The sequence below is a fragment of the Drosophila innubila genome, assembly GCF_004354385.1.
Source record: "Drosophila innubila isolate TH190305 chromosome 3R unlocalized genomic scaffold, UK_Dinn_1.0 2_E_3R, whole genome shotgun sequence".
Lineage (NCBI taxonomy): Eukaryota > Metazoa > Arthropoda > Insecta > Diptera > Drosophilidae > Drosophila > Drosophila innubila.
Genome location: NW_022995380.1, coordinates 31410016 through 31428467, shown reverse-complemented (window position 1 = coordinate 31428467; position 18452 = coordinate 31410016). Strand labels below are relative to the sequence as shown.

The window sequence follows — 18452 nt, the reverse complement described above, 5'->3', positions numbered from 1 at the left end:
GTTTTTTCCAAACATTTTCGTTATGTTTTTTAAATGTATTAAAAAAAAAAAACACAAAAACCTAAGAAATTAGTGTAAGTAAACAAAAAAAAAAAACACAAAAATTACTATAATATGCTATTCAAAGAAATCCAAAACATAATTACCAACAAAGAATAAAAAATAAATAAACAAAACAACAAAAAAGAAAAAAAAAACAACTAAAAATACTAATTATAGTACATACATTGATGTAGTGTTAATTATAAGCGAAAACCAAAAACAAAACAGAAAAAAAATTATAAAAACCGATAACGAGAACATTTGAGAGCCAACTATAAATTTGTTTCATCAAAAAACGCAAGAAAACCAAAACCTAACAGAAATCCATATAAATAAATGTACAACTATTTTTCTCTAAAAACAAAATAAATATAAAAAAAAAAAAATGACACCATTTTTTGCTCCACATTAAATTCAACTTTATGCAGACAGTGGATGATTTGAACGAATTGAATTCAATGAAACAAGCATGTTATTTATGTACTATATTTAAAAAACACGCAAAGTTTGTCAAGCTACAATTACAAAAATTATAATGAATATGAAATTGAAGTTCAATGAAAATCCCTGAGGAAATTGTTAAACAGACTACGCATGCAAATACGGAATTTATATTGTACAATGGGAGTCGCTTTAAAAAGAGTCTTTAATGAACATTTTGTTGATATGCAATTGCAAACTACAAAATACAAAATACTACAAATGCGAAAATCCAAAAAAAAAAAAAACAAAACAAAATGAAACCCAAATCCGTTTAACAGAACGACAAATTCTTGCAACATTTCAAAACAGATATGAAACGGAAATAACTGCAAAATAAATGTAACTGACATAACAGAATTCAAACAAATTGTTTTTCTTATTTTGAATATGCAGATTTTGGTAAGTATTAATATCAGGAACTGTAATGAGCCATATTCGAAAACTTTAAAATCTTATAACTTTGTCAAAACGTAACCGATTCCCTTGCGGAATGTGAATTTTATTTTATAGGAACGATGGGTCGTAAATTAAGCTTTAGTACAGACCGATCGTTCTGTTGTCAATATGATACTTGATTTTCTTATGGTCTCTATATCTCTTAGATACACGTTTAAGCGGACGATCAGATCAACTTAATTCCCGGGCTATAAAAATCAATAAAATCTGTTTATTTGTTTTTTGAGTCCGTTGAATGCAAAACTGAAAACTTTTCCAGCAGATAAGACGACACCAAATTATAATTTAATTATTAAATTTTTAAAAAAAATTTACTACGGGGGGTCAAAAGAGTCAGGAAATTTTAAATACATTCGATTTTCATTAGCTTTTTATACCCATTACTTAACGAAATTACTAAAAGGGTAAATTGAACTGAATGAATGTAACAGGAAGAAGGAAACCTCCCCGAACCCATTAAAGAAGACCAGAACTGAACTTTATATCTGGCCAATAAAAACAGCACATTTTTTAAAATTCTGAGCCAAGAAATATATTTAGATTTCTACCGGAAATGCTTACACATTCTATCTTTATCATAAATTGGAAATCTCTTTTTGTAAAATGATTATTTATTGGAATACAGCGATTAATAACACATAATATCACGTAAATAACTTATAAATATATAATTGTTTTTTAATAATAGTACAACAATGAAATTGCACTAAACAATTAATTCTGGCTGCCGCATTTCAACCGCAATTACGAGAACAAATATTAAATGACATAATAGTATTATTATGCACATGATGAGAAATACATAAAGAATAACAAATTGCTGACTCGGACTCGGATTCGAACTCGAACTCGCACACACCAACTATTTGTTCGGATCCATGTCAGAGGAGGAGCCCGAAGCGATTGGAGGAGTCGAGCGACCATCAAAGTGCTGTTGATTAACCAGACGTTGTCGTTCCAGATACATGGACACCTTGATGTTGCGCACCTGATGATTGTGTATCAGTTTCAGCAGAGCGATCACTCCAATTCCCACGGAGATGGCAAATGCTCCCCAGGCGCCAAACTAGAAATTGTAATAAAATAACAGTTGGTTAAGTAATTGTTTTGAAAAAGCGAAAAATGCATTTATTTAATGCTTCCCTATACGAATGACTACAAATATTACTCAGAATACGAAATTATGTCAGCTTTTAACCTAGCAACTTTACAAGTCAAAATATTTCTTAATTTTGACATGAATTTTTACAAAAAAATGAAAATTGTCAGAACAACAACAACAAATTTAAAGTGTTGTTTTATCCTAATTAAGATATAAGGAGTTGATTAAAAGTAAAACATCAAGACTTAAAATTTTGAATTTTTAAAATTTCAAAGGGGGGACCCTTAGCATCAACATAGAATTATGGCTTCGATAGTCAAAAAAAAGTTAATATTCTAAATGAACAAAATTAGAATGCAGAATGAATAAAGAGGCCAAACCATGATCAAAATGACATTCCGCTTGAAAATCGGTACATTTTTGACAAAGTTATGATAGTTCAAAGTTGGTCACTCCTCTGACCCAGCAACTTTACAAGTCAAAATATTTCTTAATTTTGACATGATTTTTTACAAGAAAATGAAAGGCCTCAGAATCAAGTCTAAAGGGTCGTTTTATACTAATTACGATATAAGGAGTTGATTAAAAGTAAAACATCGAGATTTAAAATTTTGAATTTTCAAAATTTCAAAGGGGGGACCCTTAGCATCAACATAGAATCATGGCTTCGATAGTCGAAAAATTATAAAATTTTCTAAATGAACAAAATTTGAATACAGAATACATATAATAAGGCCAAACCATGATCAAAATGGCACTCCGATTGTTTTAATTTTTGTCGTCTGAATATTTTTTTATATAATTTAATTTCCTAATCTAGGATTCATATGTTAATAAAGGCTTATCTCTTACGCTCCTGCCTGTTAACAGAAGATCAGTCGTGTAACAAATGGAGGTGGAAAAACATCGATGTTTGAGTCCATTGATGTTTTAGCGTGAAACCATCGATGTTTATCGATTATAATTTTATAGTTACTATTATATTTTAGCTTGGTTTCCTTCAAAAACATTCGGAATTCGTATAAGGTACTTTATCATATTTTATTATGCCATGTCCATTTACCTGAGTTGTGCCCATTTCAACGTAGAATCCGGATGTGTTAATCTTTTCCGTATCACCCCGGATAATATTCTGGCCAGCGGAAGTTTCGCAAGAGGGAAAACGTTCGGTCATTCCGTCGCACCACACAATGAATCCGAGGGTAATGAAAATGGCCGATAAAATGGACATAGCCAGCATCCATATGCCAAGCACAACGTCAACAAAGAGAGCAATAAAAGATTCTTCGTCCTTCATGCGTGCATAGCTGCAAGGCATAAATAAACATTAACTAAATCAAGTCGGATAGTTAAGTTTATCTATCATACCGGTAGATTTGAATCACTGAGATAATCAACAGAAAGATGCCCGTTACGAGTGGGAAAGAGCAAAATCCATTCGATGCCCAATGAACATCAAACATGCCGTCCTCCTCTCGCCATTTGCCCGTTGTGAAGAGTAAACAGTGTCCACTGTTGGAATTTATTCATTAGTCACTGTGGATAACTGCGCCGTTGAATACATACCAAAATTGATTAAGGTTTATGCACAACGGCAGCACAATGCACAACGATAATATAAAGAGCAAAACATGTCCTGCTATTTGGCTAAGCAAAAGTACATTTGCCAATGCCATTTCTATGCGCTACAATTTGCAATTACTTTTCACTTAACTTTTTTTTGTTTGTGTTTGGCTCAGTTAATTCAAAACAGAGTTGCCAAACGTCAGCAAATATGACAGTGCTGCCAAATCTCCACGGCCGGAAAAAACTAGAAGATCTTTAAAAACCTTTATACTTTAAGTTGTTTTTATTATTATTCAAGTAATGAAAGGCATTTGTCGAGCTCCATAAAGCCTTAATCTGCCTCAGTTTAATTAAATTTATGTACATACTTTACATTGCACCCGCAATATCTTTTTTTTTTCTCGTTTGGCATACGAAAAACTGCAAATCTGACGTGAAAAAAGCTGTGTTGACAACACTGACATATGAAAGTGCACTTACCACGAACCAAGCCGGCCAGCTCGTTTTATTGTTGCTACATGACTAGTTAAACAAGTTGGCAGCACTGCAATTGAAACAACTCTATTTTGTTTACATTAAATTAGATCTCATGAAAAGAAAGGTAACTTACGCTAGTTAATATTCCATAATAAAATAAAATAACAATATAAAGCGATTAAAAGAGAGCTCATGTCTTGTGTAACAAAGCAAGTGACTGCAGATTATTGTTGCTAGTGTGTGTGTGTGTGGGCACAATGCAAATGAAGTGCGAACAAAGAGCAATTAAGAAGATAGTGAAAATGAAACGAATTGAAAAACAAGAATTGCATTACTTTCTCTTCTCTTTCGTCTTTTAAGCAGATAACGAAATGAGATTGCAATAAGCGATTTGCGAAGCAAAAGGTGACGATCAATTGCATTGGAAGTCATGCAAAATTATACAGAAAATATATTTTTAGAAAAAAAGGGAGATAACCACGACGGCGCCCACACGCAAAAGGAAGAAGGAGAAGAAGCACAAATAGCCTGCAATTCAATGTTGTTGTGTTTATGAGCAATGGCTGAGTAGCATACAAAACGGCAGCCAAGAGAAGCAGAAGCAGAAGCGAAAGAAAGAGCCAATGTCCGGAAGCGAACAACAGCAAAAGGAGCAACGAAGCAGCAGACAAAGGTGCAGGCTGTTAAATGCAAGACAAAGGTGCGTATTGTAGCCACTGTTGTCAACTTAGCTATTTTATAGCTAAATTTGGCTATTTTCAGTTTTGTTCGTTTGCTAGAAAAATTTCAAAATTACTATTAGCTGGAAATCTGGATATACCAGAAGAGTCTGGTATATTTTAGGTATAAAATCTAACGACGTTACTCCTCATTAACAATTTGCTCCTCACTTAACGCGCGCAGTTTAAATTCCTTTTAGTTTTTCAGCAATAATTGCCGAGAGGCCGGAAAGAAAGAAAGAAAAAAGAGAGCTGCGGATAGACCAAACGCAAACAGTGTGACCAAAGTGTGGCCAGTGACTTTATTGTCTAGGTAAGCGCAGCCACACCACTTTCAATACTATGATCCACAGATGCATTCCACATTCCATGTTTTCCAGTACCCAATATCCAAACCGTTGTGGCAGGAGTTTCGCTTGGCTGCTAAAGAGAGAGAGAGAGAGAGAGAGAAAGAGAGAAGTCGACAACAAGTAGAATTTTGTTTATGTTACTTGCACTGCCATTAGATATATAGATATATAATAATCGGTAGACTTAAGCTTAAAAATGTCCAATTCCCATTACAACAATCACCACAACAACTACCAGCAGCAGCAACAACAACAGCCGCAGCATTCCAACACTTCCAATGGAGATGAGGACTATCATCAGCAGCAACCGGTTCATTCAACCGGTTATTCCCATGCCAATTCCCACTATATGAATGGACATGGAAATGGCATGCGGATAAAACCTTTGGATAATGTTGCTGTGCCGGATATGTGTATGTTCTGCTTTGAGGTGCTCGACTGCGAGCTAAATAATATGGACGGACCCGGAGTGCCAATGTTTAGCAATGAGGCGTATCCGTTGTTTGTCACCTGGAAGATTGGACGAGATAAGCGACTGCGTGGCTGCATTGGCACCTTTAGTGCCATGGAACTGCACAATGGACTACGGGAATACGCGTTGACCAGCGCCTTTAAGGACTCCCGTTTCGCGCCCATTTCACGGGATGAGTTGCCCCGTTTAACTGTATCCGTCTCCATCTTGCAGAACTTTGAGGAGGCTCAAGGTCATCTGGATTGGCAGCTGGGCGTGCATGGCATACGTATTGAGTTCTTGACGGAGCGGGGATTGAAGCGCACGGCGACGTATCTGCCACAAGTGGCCAGCGAACAGGGCTGGGATCAGGTGCAGACCATAGATTCCCTATTGCGAAAGGGTGGCTATCGGGCTGTCATCACCCAGGAGCTGCGCAAATCCATCAAACTGACGCGCTATCGCTCCCAGGAGATTCAGATGCACTACAAGGAATACCGCGAGCATCTGGAACGCCGTGGCGTCCAATACGGCAAAGTGCAGTGCTAACAATTAAATAAACAATCCTGGCTAAAAGCAAGTCTGGCTCTGCTGCTGCTTGTGCTTCTTCTAGGTCTTGAGTTGACCCAGGAATGGGGATTCTTCAGCAGATTCTTCACTCTGCATCTGAGCACCCCTTAATTTCGATTTCGATTTCAGCAAAAATACAAACACAAATAAATGTATCTGTATCTTTTTATCTTCTGTTTGTCTTGATGTGGCATACCTTTTTTTTTTAAATCTTTTTATAATTCTACAAAAGAAATGCTTAAAAATCGACTTAAGCTTTCAATGAGCAATTTTCATTAACAAATCCAATGAATAACTACAATTCTTTTTAAATTACATAAAAAATACAATTATTTTAAGTTTGTTAACTGAGCCCAACTTATTACAAAATAAAAAAAAAAAACAATAACTGAAAGTAATAACAAATTAAAAAAAGTACATATATATGTATAAATATTACAAATACCAATACAAATAATAATAATAATAATTCAATTAAATAGTTCAACAATTATATATTTCATAGTTTTAAAACAATTACTAATTCAATGCGCAATAAATAATAAAAAACAATTATAAAAACAAAGCCAATTGTTGAATATTTATTTATGGTCAACTTAACAATTTCGTAAGTACAAAAAAATATGTTTAAGATTGAGTTAAAGAGTTGAATAATTCAATTAAATTTTTATGTATATTTAACTTTATTGTTTTTAAATTGTGCGTTACATAATGCTCTTAATGTTTATTTGTATAACTATGGGCCAAATATATATATTTGCCACTCTATAAAGTCTGATATATAGACACTACAGTTAGAATATGCCTCTGGTTTGCTAGATTTTTCAGTATTCAGAAATTTATATATATATATATTTATGTTTCGATTATTGGAACTGCACTACGGCTAAGGCTAATCAAGAGTACGCGAGTAATTAATTCATTAATAATGCCAACGGGCGAAGCTAAAGCATAACTAAAGCAGCTAACAAACAGTCAACAATTTGTTGCTGTTAACAAGGCTAAAAGCGCGCCTCATTATTTAATAATTTATATAAAATCTATGAAAGTATTGAGCTAAAAAAACATGCTCAATTTCAGCCAAAATTCATTATTGTTTTGTTCAGATATTACAAATATTGAAATGTCTGGTTTCTATTGGAGCAAATGGAAGCCTTTCAATCAGTGACCGTAATTTTTATGTTTGAAAATCAAATTTTCTTCATAATAGTTTTTCCAATTTTAATTAAAAAAAAAATAACAGATATTTTTGAATTTTAAATAAAGGTTAGGGAAAAACACCCTTTTATTATTCAAAAATTATGGAATAAATATGGAATAGGAGAAACTTAAACACTTCTAATTGAAGATTTAAAAAGAATAAAGTATTTTAAACCGCATGAAAAGTAACTCTTAGTCCGTCACGCTTATTTTAAAAACAGAATTCAGATTTAGGTTAATATAAGATATTTTCAAGCAAAACCAAAAATAACTCTTATTTCGTAACTTTAATTTTAAAAACAGAATTAAATTTTCTTTCGCACATATTAAATAAAAATAAATTAAAAGAATATAAATTGAACAGTTAACAGAAGACTTTCACAGATTTCGATAATAGTGAGGAAAATATATAAACTTTGTTGTATAATTATTCTTAACATTAATTTCGTAGTTCCATTTTAGTTATTCCATTACTGTTATTTTCGTTTCCTGCTTTCAAACTCAACTAAACAATTATTTTCGATATGATTAATAACTATAAATAACATAAAAAAGCTAAGCAATCTTTAGCATAAACTTAACAATTTACGTATGTGGGTTTCTTTTTGCGTATTTATACGTGTGATTCTCTGTTTGGTCAAGTGTCGAATGATCCTTTGATTCAGTTTCCCGTCTCCCGTCTCAGTGTGTGCAGAGAAACTGCTCCAAGCACGGACACTAGGTGGTCGACAACGCATTCCACTCGAAGCGCGGATTTTTCGAATGTGTGACGGGCAGAGACTCCGGCTCGACCAGCTTCCAGACGCCATCCATCTGCTCGACGGTGGCCAGACTACAGTAGGGTATCTTGTGTATAACCTGACGCAGCTCGTTGCTGCTGCGTGCCACGCCCCCCGTCAGCTGCCTGGAACAGGTGTCCAGAGTGGTGGCGTGGGCAACGAGAAGTATGTTGCCAGCTGGAAAGAAGCAAGTACAGAGATTAATAGGGAATCTCATAGGAGCTATGAATATTGCTTCAAGTGCTTGATTTCTATGTTCCTATTATTTCTCAAAGTTCCGATGGAGCAAACTAAATTTATGCCTCTCTAATATATATTTTCTAATCTTGATTTTCTAGTTATTCCTTTTTTTTTTTAAATGTTGGTATTCTTGGTATATTTAATCGAATTTCTTAAAGAATCCACATATTTTTCCTCGATTTAAATTTCTAATAACATTGCTTGTAGTTTATTTTTTCCAAGTATTAAAATTCCTATATATTAATAGATTAATCTTTAATAGCATGATTTATAATCTTGGACTCTCCATTTTTGTATTGTTTTCCTAATATTTGTTTCTAAATTTTAGTATTCTTATTATTTATCGAAATTCTTATATATATCTTTCCTAATATTTAATTAGAAATTTACAAGATTCCTATTTCCTCTTTTTTTTTTAATTTTAAAATTTCCATAGAAATCAATAATGGTTTATAAAAATGGAGTATTTGAATCACTCACTGGTTCGCTCGAGCAGCTGCAGCAGCACTTGATGATTGCGCGTGTAGAACTGCTCCGAGGATTCCTTCAGCTGTCCGGTTAGATCCGAGGCCTGCTGAATGGGCGTGTAGTTGAGATCGATGTCGTATTTGGCCTCGATCAACTCGCTGCTGCTGAGCCAGTCGGGCACACCAGCGGGATACCAGGCCATCCACTCGAACAGACCCGGCTCCAGCTTGATCTTGTGCTGTCCGCTGATCTGGAGACCCTCCAAAGCACTGGTGCAGGTCTGGACACAGCGGTACGAGGGCGAGCAGTAGACATGATCGATTTGCACCTGCGCCTCGCGTAGCGCTTCTCCGGTGAGACGTGCCTGGTAGAGACCCACATTGGTCAGCGGCGAATCGTTCTGCCAACCCTCGGGACTGTTCTTGCGCTGTGGCAGCGCCTTTGGCATGTTGAGATCCTTTCTCATATAGTGACCAAACTCATCGAAGCAGTAGGGAATCCAGGTGCCAAAGGTGAAGTCCACACGTTCGCCATGTCGCATTATGTAGATCTTGCGGTTCTTGGCGTGCATCGCATCCAACGAGTTCGGATGCAACGATGGCTCCGGATTCGAGTGTACACTGAGCGTATCATCCGGCCGGGGTGGCTGAATCTGAGCTGGTTCCACCATTATCTCATCCACGTTCTTGGACACCGAGTTCGAGGTTGAACACGATGACATATTGGCAGTTATCTCAATTGTTGGCGTGTGTGGATTTTGTGTAGATTGTGTCAGGTTGTGATTCTGAAGCAACTGCAGCGAGGGCAGCTCCAAACAGGGCTGCAGTGTCTGTCGCAGATACTTCTCCACACTCTGCTCCGACTCCTCAAACGATGAGGATCCCTCTATAATCTCCGGATGTATGCCTACAAGTATTCAAAACAATCGAATCAATGCACTATGGGTCATTTCACAATATTTAGTAGTAAAAATCTGATACTTTTGAACCCGGTCATTTAACATTTAAATTTCTTTAGATCACTTTAGATTAGATCACTCACTTTGACGTAGACGGTGCTCTGGTTCCGGTTCGGGTTGAGTATCCGGTTCTTGGTCTGTGGATATGCTGCGTCCGTCCACTATGTCCAGATCCTCGGCCGAGTTGAGGGAGGAGGCGACGCTCTTCGAGAGCTGTACAACCCGATGCAGTGTCCAGGCATCCGATTCGGCAGTGCGTTCCGTATAATTCACGGGCAAGTGTCCGGTGCTGCCGGTGAGCCAGGAGATGCCCTCGGCCCAACCGTCACTGGAACTGTCGACGCCCTCGCTGTTCAGATAGATGTAGTCGCCAATGCGCAGCTCCAACTCATCCGTCTCGTGAGGATTATGCGGATAAACCACTTTTTGCACCTGTTTAAATTTATTTGAAATTAAATAATGTTTTAAATTGTTCTTTTGCGGTGCTAACTTGTTTGGTGGCGAGTCGAGGATCGCGGGAATATAAACGCAGCTCCCAATTGGATGCACAACTGGCGTCAAGCGATTCCACAAGCGATTTCAGTGCATTGAATTGTGACTGCGGGAATTGATAGGCCAGAGTCAGGTGCAAGCTCTTAACGTGCGGCTCGAGTGAGATTGCTACGGGTAATAGACTCTATTAGTAGTTGCTTACTATTTTTATCTATCTATTTATGTATATATGCGAGTGATTGCCACGTCATATCGCGAAATTCGCCACCTCATTTATGATGATGAAATTAAGTTAAGCTAACAAGCAACCATAACAATAACAATATTATTAATTTTATTTTTCAATGCGCATGCAATAATTCTCAGCTACGACTCAATTTCGTTATTTAAAGAGAACGATGACGTACGTTTATCATTTTTTATTAAAAAAAAAAAAAACAATTAATTAATTTAATAATAAGTTGTAAATATTGAAATTTATTTTGATAGTGAAAATAAAAAATAATTATTTATAAGTTTTTATACAACAAATAAACTAATTTTTATTACAGAAATTGAAAAATAGCTTTTACTTTTGTTTTCAAAATGGAAAAAAAAGAGTTATATTATAATTTTTAAATTAAAACTGAAATTTATTTATTATTTATTATTATTTTATATTTGTATTGAAATTTTTTATAGTAATCCCTTGGTCATTTGGTTATTTTTAGCAGTTTTTAATGGATCTTAAAATTTTTTTAAGTAAAGGCCTGACTCCAGCAGGTCAGGAAATAAAAATTCTTGACAAACTTAGAAAAATTCCTGGCTAAGTTTTTTTATATAAAGTTGGACAGGAATTTATATTTCCGGGCTTGATGAAGTCAGGCCTTAGACAAAAAGACACTTATAATAAACAATCTTTCTTTGGGTTTTGATTAAAATTGTGCTGGATAATTTTTAATTATAATTTTTACTATTCTATAACTTTTTTCAAAATCTGCCTACAGCGCTACAATTTAAACAATGAACAATGTAAGAAGATGTCACACTGAGAGCTTTAAACTCATTTTTGCTTCAGTTTTAAGCAAAAAAAAAAAAGAGAGATCAGGTGCGAGGGATAATATTAAGCGACAACGTGCGATAAGGTACTATTAGTACGATCAGTACGATGGTGAAGATGTTTTATTTTTAAGACGGGTGAGAAAACATTTTTAAATAATAGTTTTGAAAGTTTTTCCTAATTTAATATATATATGTTTTTTTAGATTACAATGACATCGAAAAGTAAATTTAAAAATATCTTTCATTTTGTACTTTGCGTTAAAACGCTAAGACAATACAAAATAAATATTTTTTTTCTATAAGAAACCAATATAAAAGCAAAATGAATTTTGGTATACTTGTATTTGAAGTTAAAATTGTGCTGTGCATTTATTTATTATATATGTAAAGATCAAAATAAAATGTAGCTATATACAATTAATGAAATAAAATAAAAAATCCAAGTCTACAGGAGATGTACCAATTTGGAAGAAAGAAGAAAACCGATCCAATGTACCAACAAAACAAAATTGTACTTATTTTGGTACAAGTGTGTGTGTGCTTGGGTGTCTGTTAACCGATTGGGGCTTACATCGACTGCTGCGGGGAATGCAGCGGGTGCCCGAGGAAACAGCTCCGCACCAGGGAAAGCACGCGACAATAGCGTCCAGCTGCTCGTAAGTGTCGCCAATGACTGTGATCCGTAACCAAATCCAAGTGTGTAGATGCAGGCAGACAGAGAGAGAAGGAGTAGCAAGAGTAGAACGAAACCTTAAGCCACCTTCGATAGTTCAACAGTTAACCAGCTAACCACATATGCATGTAAATTGTGCTTAAGTATTAGCAAATAAAAGTGCAACTGCTAATTGCAACTGCAGGCATACTTGAATTGGACACCTCCTTGACATATTGCAAAGCCAGACGCTTTAAATAATTCGCATCATCCTCGGCCACAAAGAAGCCCATAAAGTTTTGGCTCATATACGGCTCCAATTTGATGGGTCGATCCAGGAGAGCGCCCGTCATGTCCACGACTTGTTTCAGTGCCTTGGACAGTTGCAGTGAGCATTCATCGGGTGCCTAATAATAACAATAACAATTAGTTTAAAAAATCCAATCAGTATGTCTGTAGCAGAACGATGGCTTAAAATTTATAAAACCAATCTCACATCCCTAACATACTTTTAAACAACTACACATATCGAGTGTCAAGGTTGCCAGATCAATTGATCCTGCTGCTCACCTTAAAGAACGATACGAGCGTTATGTGTGGCACATAATTATGGGCTCCATTCCAGCCGCACATCTGTCGCGATTTCGACCAAAACTCCTCGAGCTGCTGCAGAAACGGTCCAGTTGGACACGCGTATATGATGTACTCCCGTGGCGCACACTCGTCCAGTGTCGCATCGTTGACATGGGCCAACAGCCAATCGGATGCAATTTGCACCCCTCGATTTCCAGTTGAAGCCAAAGCTTTTTCGCTACACAAAAATAATCAATAAATCGCACTGCATTTTTAGTTGTCATTTATGTTGCTAGCAACACATAAATCACTGCTAACGAATTATACAGAGTGTATACAACTATGTGGATGTTATGTGGAGAGAGTGGAACCTACGCTCTGTGCTTCTGGAAGCCCATTTGGAGCAGCGTTTGGAGCGGCGTCAAGTGCGGTTTCATGTTGCCACAGATGCGAGTGGGCGTTTGATTCTTGCGCGGCGGTAGCGTTGCCATTATTGATTATTTCACGCTTACACTGATACACGCTTTTTTATTATTATTATTTAATTTATTTAAGCTGTTTATTGCTCGGACTAAAATTTTTAGAAAATATTTTGTTTTGCGTTTCGGCAGTGTGACCAAAGTTGCCAACTTAGCTATTTATAGCTAGTTTCGAGTTCGTTTGCTAGAAAAATTTGAAAATTGCTATCAGCTGGAAATCTGGCTACTTTAATATATTTTCAGCCAAGTTTAGCTATATATATATTTTATATATATAAATATTTTTTGTAAAACTGGGCAAAAGTGCCCACAAACACAAATTTAACTGATTTCCAGACAGAAACAGCTATTGATCCCCCTAAAAACTTGGCAGCACTGGTCTGGACACACTGTTTTGGCCCAAAGGCTGCCACACTTTGTGTAAACTGCAAAATGAACGATTCGTTGATCTTAATGACCCGTTCATTTGATCTTTTCAGAACGAAACGACAACTCTATTGAAACCAGTCGTTCACTTTAGTGATTTAGTTTAATTGAACTTCATACAAATAAAATACAACAACAACTCTACAGCGAATGGCCAGAAAGATTCGTAGAAAACAAAAAAATTAACTGCGTAGTTGAAAAGAAATAAAGTGCGTATAAACAACAATTAATTAAATCTAACAAAGTAAGTGCTTCTAAATTGTTATTGTCGTGCGTTGGGCTGTTCAAATATCTTGTTGTTTAAGACAAAGACTTGCTGAAAAATTGTTACGCAGCAGTAAAAACAGTATGGAAAATGCCAGTGGAGCCCAGACACAGAAAAACACACACACACATACACATGCACGCATACAGATGTTATTGCAGTGGTATTAGTGCGCAAAAACAAGTCATTTGTGGATTTAACTTGCAATAATTTTGTTGCTTTTGTTTTGCAGTTGTGTTTATATTACTTACAACTATTTATTACTCCCCCTTCTGCCTGTGGTTAATATGGGCGTTTTCCGTTTGGAAGAGTGGTTTTCTTCATCTAATAATTCGCTCTTGTTTTGTTGTCACACATTTGCTTCCTTCCTTTGTTGTCAACATTCATCACTTTCTCCGCGTACATACATGATTATCATTCTTTTTGTTATCGCTTCAAGATGCGGGCAATAAGTTCGTCCCCTCATTAGATATCACGTACTGTCGCTCTGTGCAATGGTCAATCAGTCATTGTTCATGGAAAATGAGTCACATGTCTGTTGTTGTGTTGTTGTTATCATTTAAATTCTCATTGCCTCCAACCCAATTCAAATTCCAATTAGAAGTTGTCAGTGTTGCCAAGCGCAGATGTTTTTGCTACTGCTAATCGGATGCTAAGATAAGCGCCTAATTCAATTACAGTATTTAGTTTAGTATTTATGGTCAAGTATTTTTAACAAACAGTCGATACATCTGTTCTCTTTCAGGCTAAAAGCAAATAGGAAATAAACAAAAACAAAAGCAACACCAACAACAACGATAACGATATGGCCACCCGAAAGAAATCTCTGCTGAAAGTCATCATATTGGGTGACAGCAGTGTTGGCAAAACGTCACTCATGAATCAATATGTAAACAAACGCTTCTCCAATCAGTATAAAGCAACGATCGGAGCCGATTTCTGTACGAAAGAGGTTGTCGTTAACGACCGCGTCGTAACAATGCAGGTGAGTAATCTAAACCGTAACTCTTAACTATTAACCGATTGCAATTTTTAACCGTAACTGATACGCTAACCGAAACAAGACTTTGTTATTGTTTAAACATAAATAACTTAAATTATTCACCCCAAAGTAACCAAAATTAGCAATGCAAAAGTTAGAAAAATAAACATTGATAAGACCAAAATAGGGAAATAAAAAATTGGAAAAAACAAGAATTAAAAAAAAAATATTGGGAATACCAAAATATTTTTGATTTTGGCTTTTGAACTTAATTCTAATAGCAATTAGAAATAACATGTTGTTAAACCATTTATCTCAAAATCTATAGGGTTTACATATAAATATTGTTTATTTTTCCTAATTATACCCGTTACTTAAAAAATAAGTAAAAGGGTATATTGTGTTCGTTGGAATGTATGTAACAGGGAGAAGGAGGCATCTCCGACCCTGTAAAGTATATATATTCTTGATCAGCATCAATATCCGAGCAGATATAGCCATGTTTGTCTGACTGTCCGTCCGTATGAAAAAAGGATCTCAGAGACTATAAGAGATAGAGACACCAAACTTTTACTCACAGATTTCTATATACCCCACGCAGATCAAGTTTGTTTCAAATTTAAGCCACGCCCCCTCCGACCCCGAAAATCGCGGAAAACCACCACAAACACGGTTTTTAAGATACTACGATCTTTGTGATAATTAACACTATCTATATTAGTATTATCTATTATCCCACTAAATCGCATCAAGATCGGACAAGTAGAATGGCAGTCATGCCGAATAAAAGATTTCAGTGCAAAACCGATATTTTCTTTAAAGTACTTTTATATATATTGAAGTAAGTAACGGGTATCCTATGGTCGAGATCTCGACTATTGCCTTTCCGTCTAGTTTTTGTCTCTGAATATTTTTCTTGGTTAAAATTCCTGTTCTTTTTCTTCCTTATTTTGGATTCCTAAAATTGTATTCCTTAAAAAAATTGCGGAATTCGTAGGAGGTACTAATTTTGTTTTTAAATTTGAATATCGATCTTTGTAAACAGTTTTTTTTTTAATAAAAGAATTTTTTATTTTTAAACCAAAATCATACAAGAGTGTTGAAACCGAGCAAATTTGGTCAGCAAAAATTTTAATACACACTTAAACTTAAACCGATATTCGATTCGGTTTGATCCTCTGGTTTGAATGATATTGATATTATTATTATTATTATTACAAATGTCTTCCAGATTTGGGACACGGCTGGCCAGGAGCGCTTCCAATCCCTCGGTGTGGCCTTTTATCGTGGTGCCGATTGCTGTGTCCTGGTCTACGATGTGACGGCGCCAAACTCATTCAAGAATCTGGACTCGTGGCGTGATGAGTTCTTAATACAGGCGAGTCCAAGGGATCCCGAGCATTTCCCCTTTGTGGTGCTGGGCAACAAAGTGGACTTGGATAATCGTCAGGTGAGTTGACATTGATTAATCAAATTTTTGTAAGATAATGACACCTTTTTTTGTATATGCCAGGTATCTACACGTCGTGCACAGCAATGGTGCCAATCGAAAAACGATATACCCTATTATGAGACGTCAGCCAAGGAGGGCATCAACGTTGAGATGGCGTTTCAAACCATAGCAAAGAATGCGCTGGAGCAAGAGACGGAGGTACTAACAATCTAACTAATTGACTACCCAATCAATTTATAAACTTACTAATAACTTTCTTTGATTTCAGGCTGAACTCATCAACGATTTTCCCGATCAAATACGCTTGAATTCTGATAATAATCGTCCAGGCAACGCTGACAATTGTCAATGCTAATGTGAAAGTAATGAAACAGATTGCAAGAATACAAAACAATTACAACGCAAAGTGCATAATTACACAATCTATATTATAAATAATAACAAACAGCATAAAATTATACACATAAAGAGTAAACAAAACAAATACGATGAAAGAAAACACGTTTAAGATTAAGTAAAACAATTTCAGCAAACAGAATAACTAGTTATAATTAATTAGTACGCTAAATTCAGATAAATTTCAGCAGATTTGTAACGTACAAGTTTCCCGTTATTACTATAACTATAATATATATTTATTATGATCTGTTCTATTCGTATTTACCAATCATCAGCAACTTTAACATATTGTGTATGCCCTCCTAGTAATATTTTTGCCATTAATTAGTAAAATTATTGCACGCAACAGCAGCTGCCTCAAGTTGCAAGTTGCTACATCCGAATCAATAACAACAACAACAAATTACGAAAAACAAAAAAAAAAAAACAAAATCTTGTGATTGTAAATTTAATAAAAACAAAAATATACATTTTTATTGTAATTAATTATAATTATATTTGCCTGCACATTCAACGCAATCGACTCAATTTTGGCTTAAACAAACAGATCAGTTTCCAATCAACTTGAGCCCAATTTTGTTTAATTCATTTTATTAGGCATATAGAGTATTATTAACAAAGGCTCTCCTTTGGTAAACTTAATGTAATTTTCATGTGTCTTCATTAAACATTCTCATTATTTTTGGTTTAATTTTTACAATAAACATTTCGAAAACTGAAGATATTGAAACGAAAAACTTATAAAATAAGCTAAGCAGCAATCGATTTATCTCATCTCAAACAGTTTAGGATGATTTCCAGCACTACTCTTGATGAAAAGAAGTGAAAACAGAAAGATTACTCATTTCTCGTTTTCGTAACTAAAGGTTTTAGTATTGAATTGAATCGAAAATGAAATGTATTTGTTGTTAAAGTAAGTATTCCAACAGCAAGTTTTCATCAGTGACGCACCTAAATGAAAGTTTTTGACGATATAAATAAGGGATCGCAAACTGGAGTTATGAGTTAAAAAAAACGAATTTAAAAATATTTGAATGCAGAATGTATTAAGAGGGCAAATTATGATTAAAATGACATTCCGCTTGAAAATCGGTTCAGTTTTGAACAAGTTATGACAGTTTGAAGTTGGTCAGACTTTGGATTTAATCACTTTACAAGTCAAAATTCTTATCCAATTTGGCATGATTTTTTACAAAAAAATGGAAGGTCTCAGAATCAAGTTTAAAGTGTTGTTTTATACTAATTACGATATAAGGAGTTGATTTAAAGTGAAAACTTGAGATTTAAAATTTTGAATTTTCAAAATTTCAAAGGGGGGACCCTTACCATCGATATCGAATTTTGGTCAAAAATAATTAATTTTTCTAAATGAACAAAATTTAAATGCAGAATGAATTTAGAGGTCAAATAATGATCAAAATGATCATTCCGCTTGAAAATCGGTTCAGTTTTGATCAAGTTATGACAGTTAAATAAAGTGGACATGGAAGAGCGTCAAGTAAAAATTCTTCTAATTAAAGGGTTGAACTTTTTCAATTCACTTATTTCATATCAATCCAGGTCTCAATGAATAAAGCTCAACAGTTGTGCAAAATGCACGGCATTCTTTACTATGAGACCTCGGCGAAGTATAGAAGCGGCGCGAATATGGCATTTAAGACGATAGCAAAAAGGGTCTTCTGTCTTAGTTCTAGATGAGAAACCCAAACGTCGAACAAAGTGCACATGCCTATAAATCATCGGAATCGAATTGGAAATGAAATGATATAATTTAATAACTATATCAACCCCAAGCTTTTGTCAGGGATTTTTTTTTTAGATTTTTTTTT

General features: G+C 35.1%; 4 protein-coding genes across 8 annotated transcripts; 2 read left to right on the top strand and 2 right to left on the bottom strand.

The window, feature by feature from the left end:
• Window positions 1-1570: 1570 nt before the first annotated feature.
• On the bottom strand, window positions 1571-3837 carry LOC117792239 (transmembrane protein 179). Its single transcript, XM_034632298.1, has 4 exons — window positions 3650-3837; window positions 3452-3595; window positions 3147-3390; window positions 1571-2047 (listed from the first exon to the last, which is right to left on the bottom strand). Exons 1-4 carry the CDS (start codon window positions 3757-3759, stop codon window positions 1844-1846), a joined length of 702 nt encoding a protein of 233 aa, XP_034488189.1. The 5' UTR covers window positions 3760-3837; the 3' UTR covers window positions 1571-1843.
• A 297-nt stretch (window positions 3838-4134) lies between these two features.
• On the top strand, window positions 4135-6385 carry LOC117792238 (uncharacterized protein CG5902). Of its 4 annotated transcripts, XM_034632295.1 has the most exons (5): window positions 4135-4250; window positions 4490-4531; window positions 4588-4826; window positions 5046-5158; window positions 5226-6385. In XM_034632295.1, exon 5 carries the CDS (start codon window positions 5392-5394, stop codon window positions 6193-6195), a length of 804 nt encoding a protein of 267 aa, XP_034488186.1. In that variant the 5' UTR covers window positions 4135-4250; window positions 4490-4531; window positions 4588-4826; window positions 5046-5158; window positions 5226-5391; the 3' UTR covers window positions 6196-6385. The 4 variants fall into 4 exon arrangements, with proteins under 4 accessions (XP_034488186.1, XP_034488188.1, XP_034488187.1 ...); XM_034632297.1 differs by lacking the exon at window positions 4135-4250 and having other exon boundaries at window positions 4278-4531; window positions 5054-5158; XM_034632296.1 differs by lacking the exon at window positions 4135-4250 and having other exon boundaries at window positions 4278-4531; window positions 5030-5158.
• A 1549-nt stretch (window positions 6386-7934) lies between these two features.
• On the bottom strand, window positions 7935-13152 carry LOC117792866 (protein UBASH3A homolog). The gene is made up of 8 exons (XM_034633171.1): window positions 12995-13152; window positions 12617-12857; window positions 12258-12453; window positions 11966-12067; window positions 10352-10521; window positions 9945-10293; window positions 8916-9809; window positions 7935-8372 (listed from the first exon to the last, which is right to left on the bottom strand). The coding sequence occupies exons 1-8, from the start codon at window positions 13108-13110 to the stop codon at window positions 8134-8136; spliced, it is 2307 nt and encodes a 768-aa protein (XP_034489062.1). The 5' UTR covers window positions 13111-13152; the 3' UTR covers window positions 7935-8133.
• Window positions 13153-13607: 455 nt separating this feature from the next.
• LOC117792865 (ras-related protein Rab-7a-like) lies at window positions 13608-17340 on the top strand. Of its 2 annotated transcripts, none has more exons than XM_034633170.1 (5): window positions 13608-13733; window positions 14535-14774; window positions 16003-16221; window positions 16285-16422; window positions 16493-17340. In XM_034633170.1, the coding sequence occupies exons 2-5, from the start codon at window positions 14595-14597 to the stop codon at window positions 16577-16579; spliced, it is 624 nt and encodes a 207-aa protein (XP_034489061.1). In that variant the 5' UTR covers window positions 13608-13733; window positions 14535-14594; the 3' UTR covers window positions 16580-17340. The 2 variants fall into 2 exon arrangements, with proteins under 2 accessions (XP_034489061.1, XP_034489060.1); XM_034633169.1 differs by having other exon boundaries at window positions 13612-13768.
• Window positions 17341-18452: the final 1112 nt, after the last annotated feature.

What these genes read in the sequence shown, in the direction of transcription:
- LOC117792239 (XM_034632298.1), bottom strand. Translation starts at nt 3,759, where the DNA reads ATGGCATTGGCAAATGTACTTTTGCTTAGCCAAATAGCAGGACATGTT. An exon ending in ATAAACCTTAATCAATTTTG is followed by an intron (nt 3,596 to 3,649) that starts GTATGTATTCAA and finishes AAATTCCAACAG; the next exon opens with TGGACACTGTTTACTCTTCA. An exon ending in TTGAAATGGGCACAACTCAG is followed by an intron (nt 2,048 to 3,146) that starts GTAAATGGACAT and finishes TACAATTTCTAG; the next exon opens with TTTGGCGCCTGGGGAGCATT.
- LOC117792238 (XM_034632295.1), top strand. Translation starts at nt 5,392, where the DNA reads ATGTCCAATTCCCATTACAACAATCACCACAACAACTACCAGCAGCAG.
- LOC117792866 (XM_034633171.1), bottom strand. Translation starts at nt 13,110, where the DNA reads ATGGCAACGCTACCGCCGCGCAAGAATCAAACGCCCACTCGCATCTGT. An exon ending in CGCTCGTATCGTTCTTTAAG is followed by an intron (nt 12,454 to 12,616) that starts GTGAGCAGCAGG and finishes TGTTATTATTAG; the next exon opens with GCACCCGATGAATGCTCACT. An exon ending in CAAGGAGGTGTCCAATTCAA is followed by an intron (nt 12,068 to 12,257) that starts GTATGCCTGCAG and finishes TACGGATCACAG; the next exon opens with TCATTGGCGACACTTACGAG.
- LOC117792865 (XM_034633170.1), top strand. Translation starts at nt 14,595, where the DNA reads ATGGCCACCCGAAAGAAATCTCTGCTGAAAGTCATCATATTGGGTGAC. An exon ending in ACCGCGTCGTAACAATGCAG is followed by an intron (nt 14,775 to 16,002) that starts GTGAGTAATCTA and finishes AATGTCTTCCAG; the next exon opens with ATTTGGGACACGGCTGGCCA. An exon ending in CGCTGGAGCAAGAGACGGAG is followed by an intron (nt 16,423 to 16,492) that starts GTACTAACAATC and finishes CTTTGATTTCAG; the next exon opens with GCTGAACTCATCAACGATTT.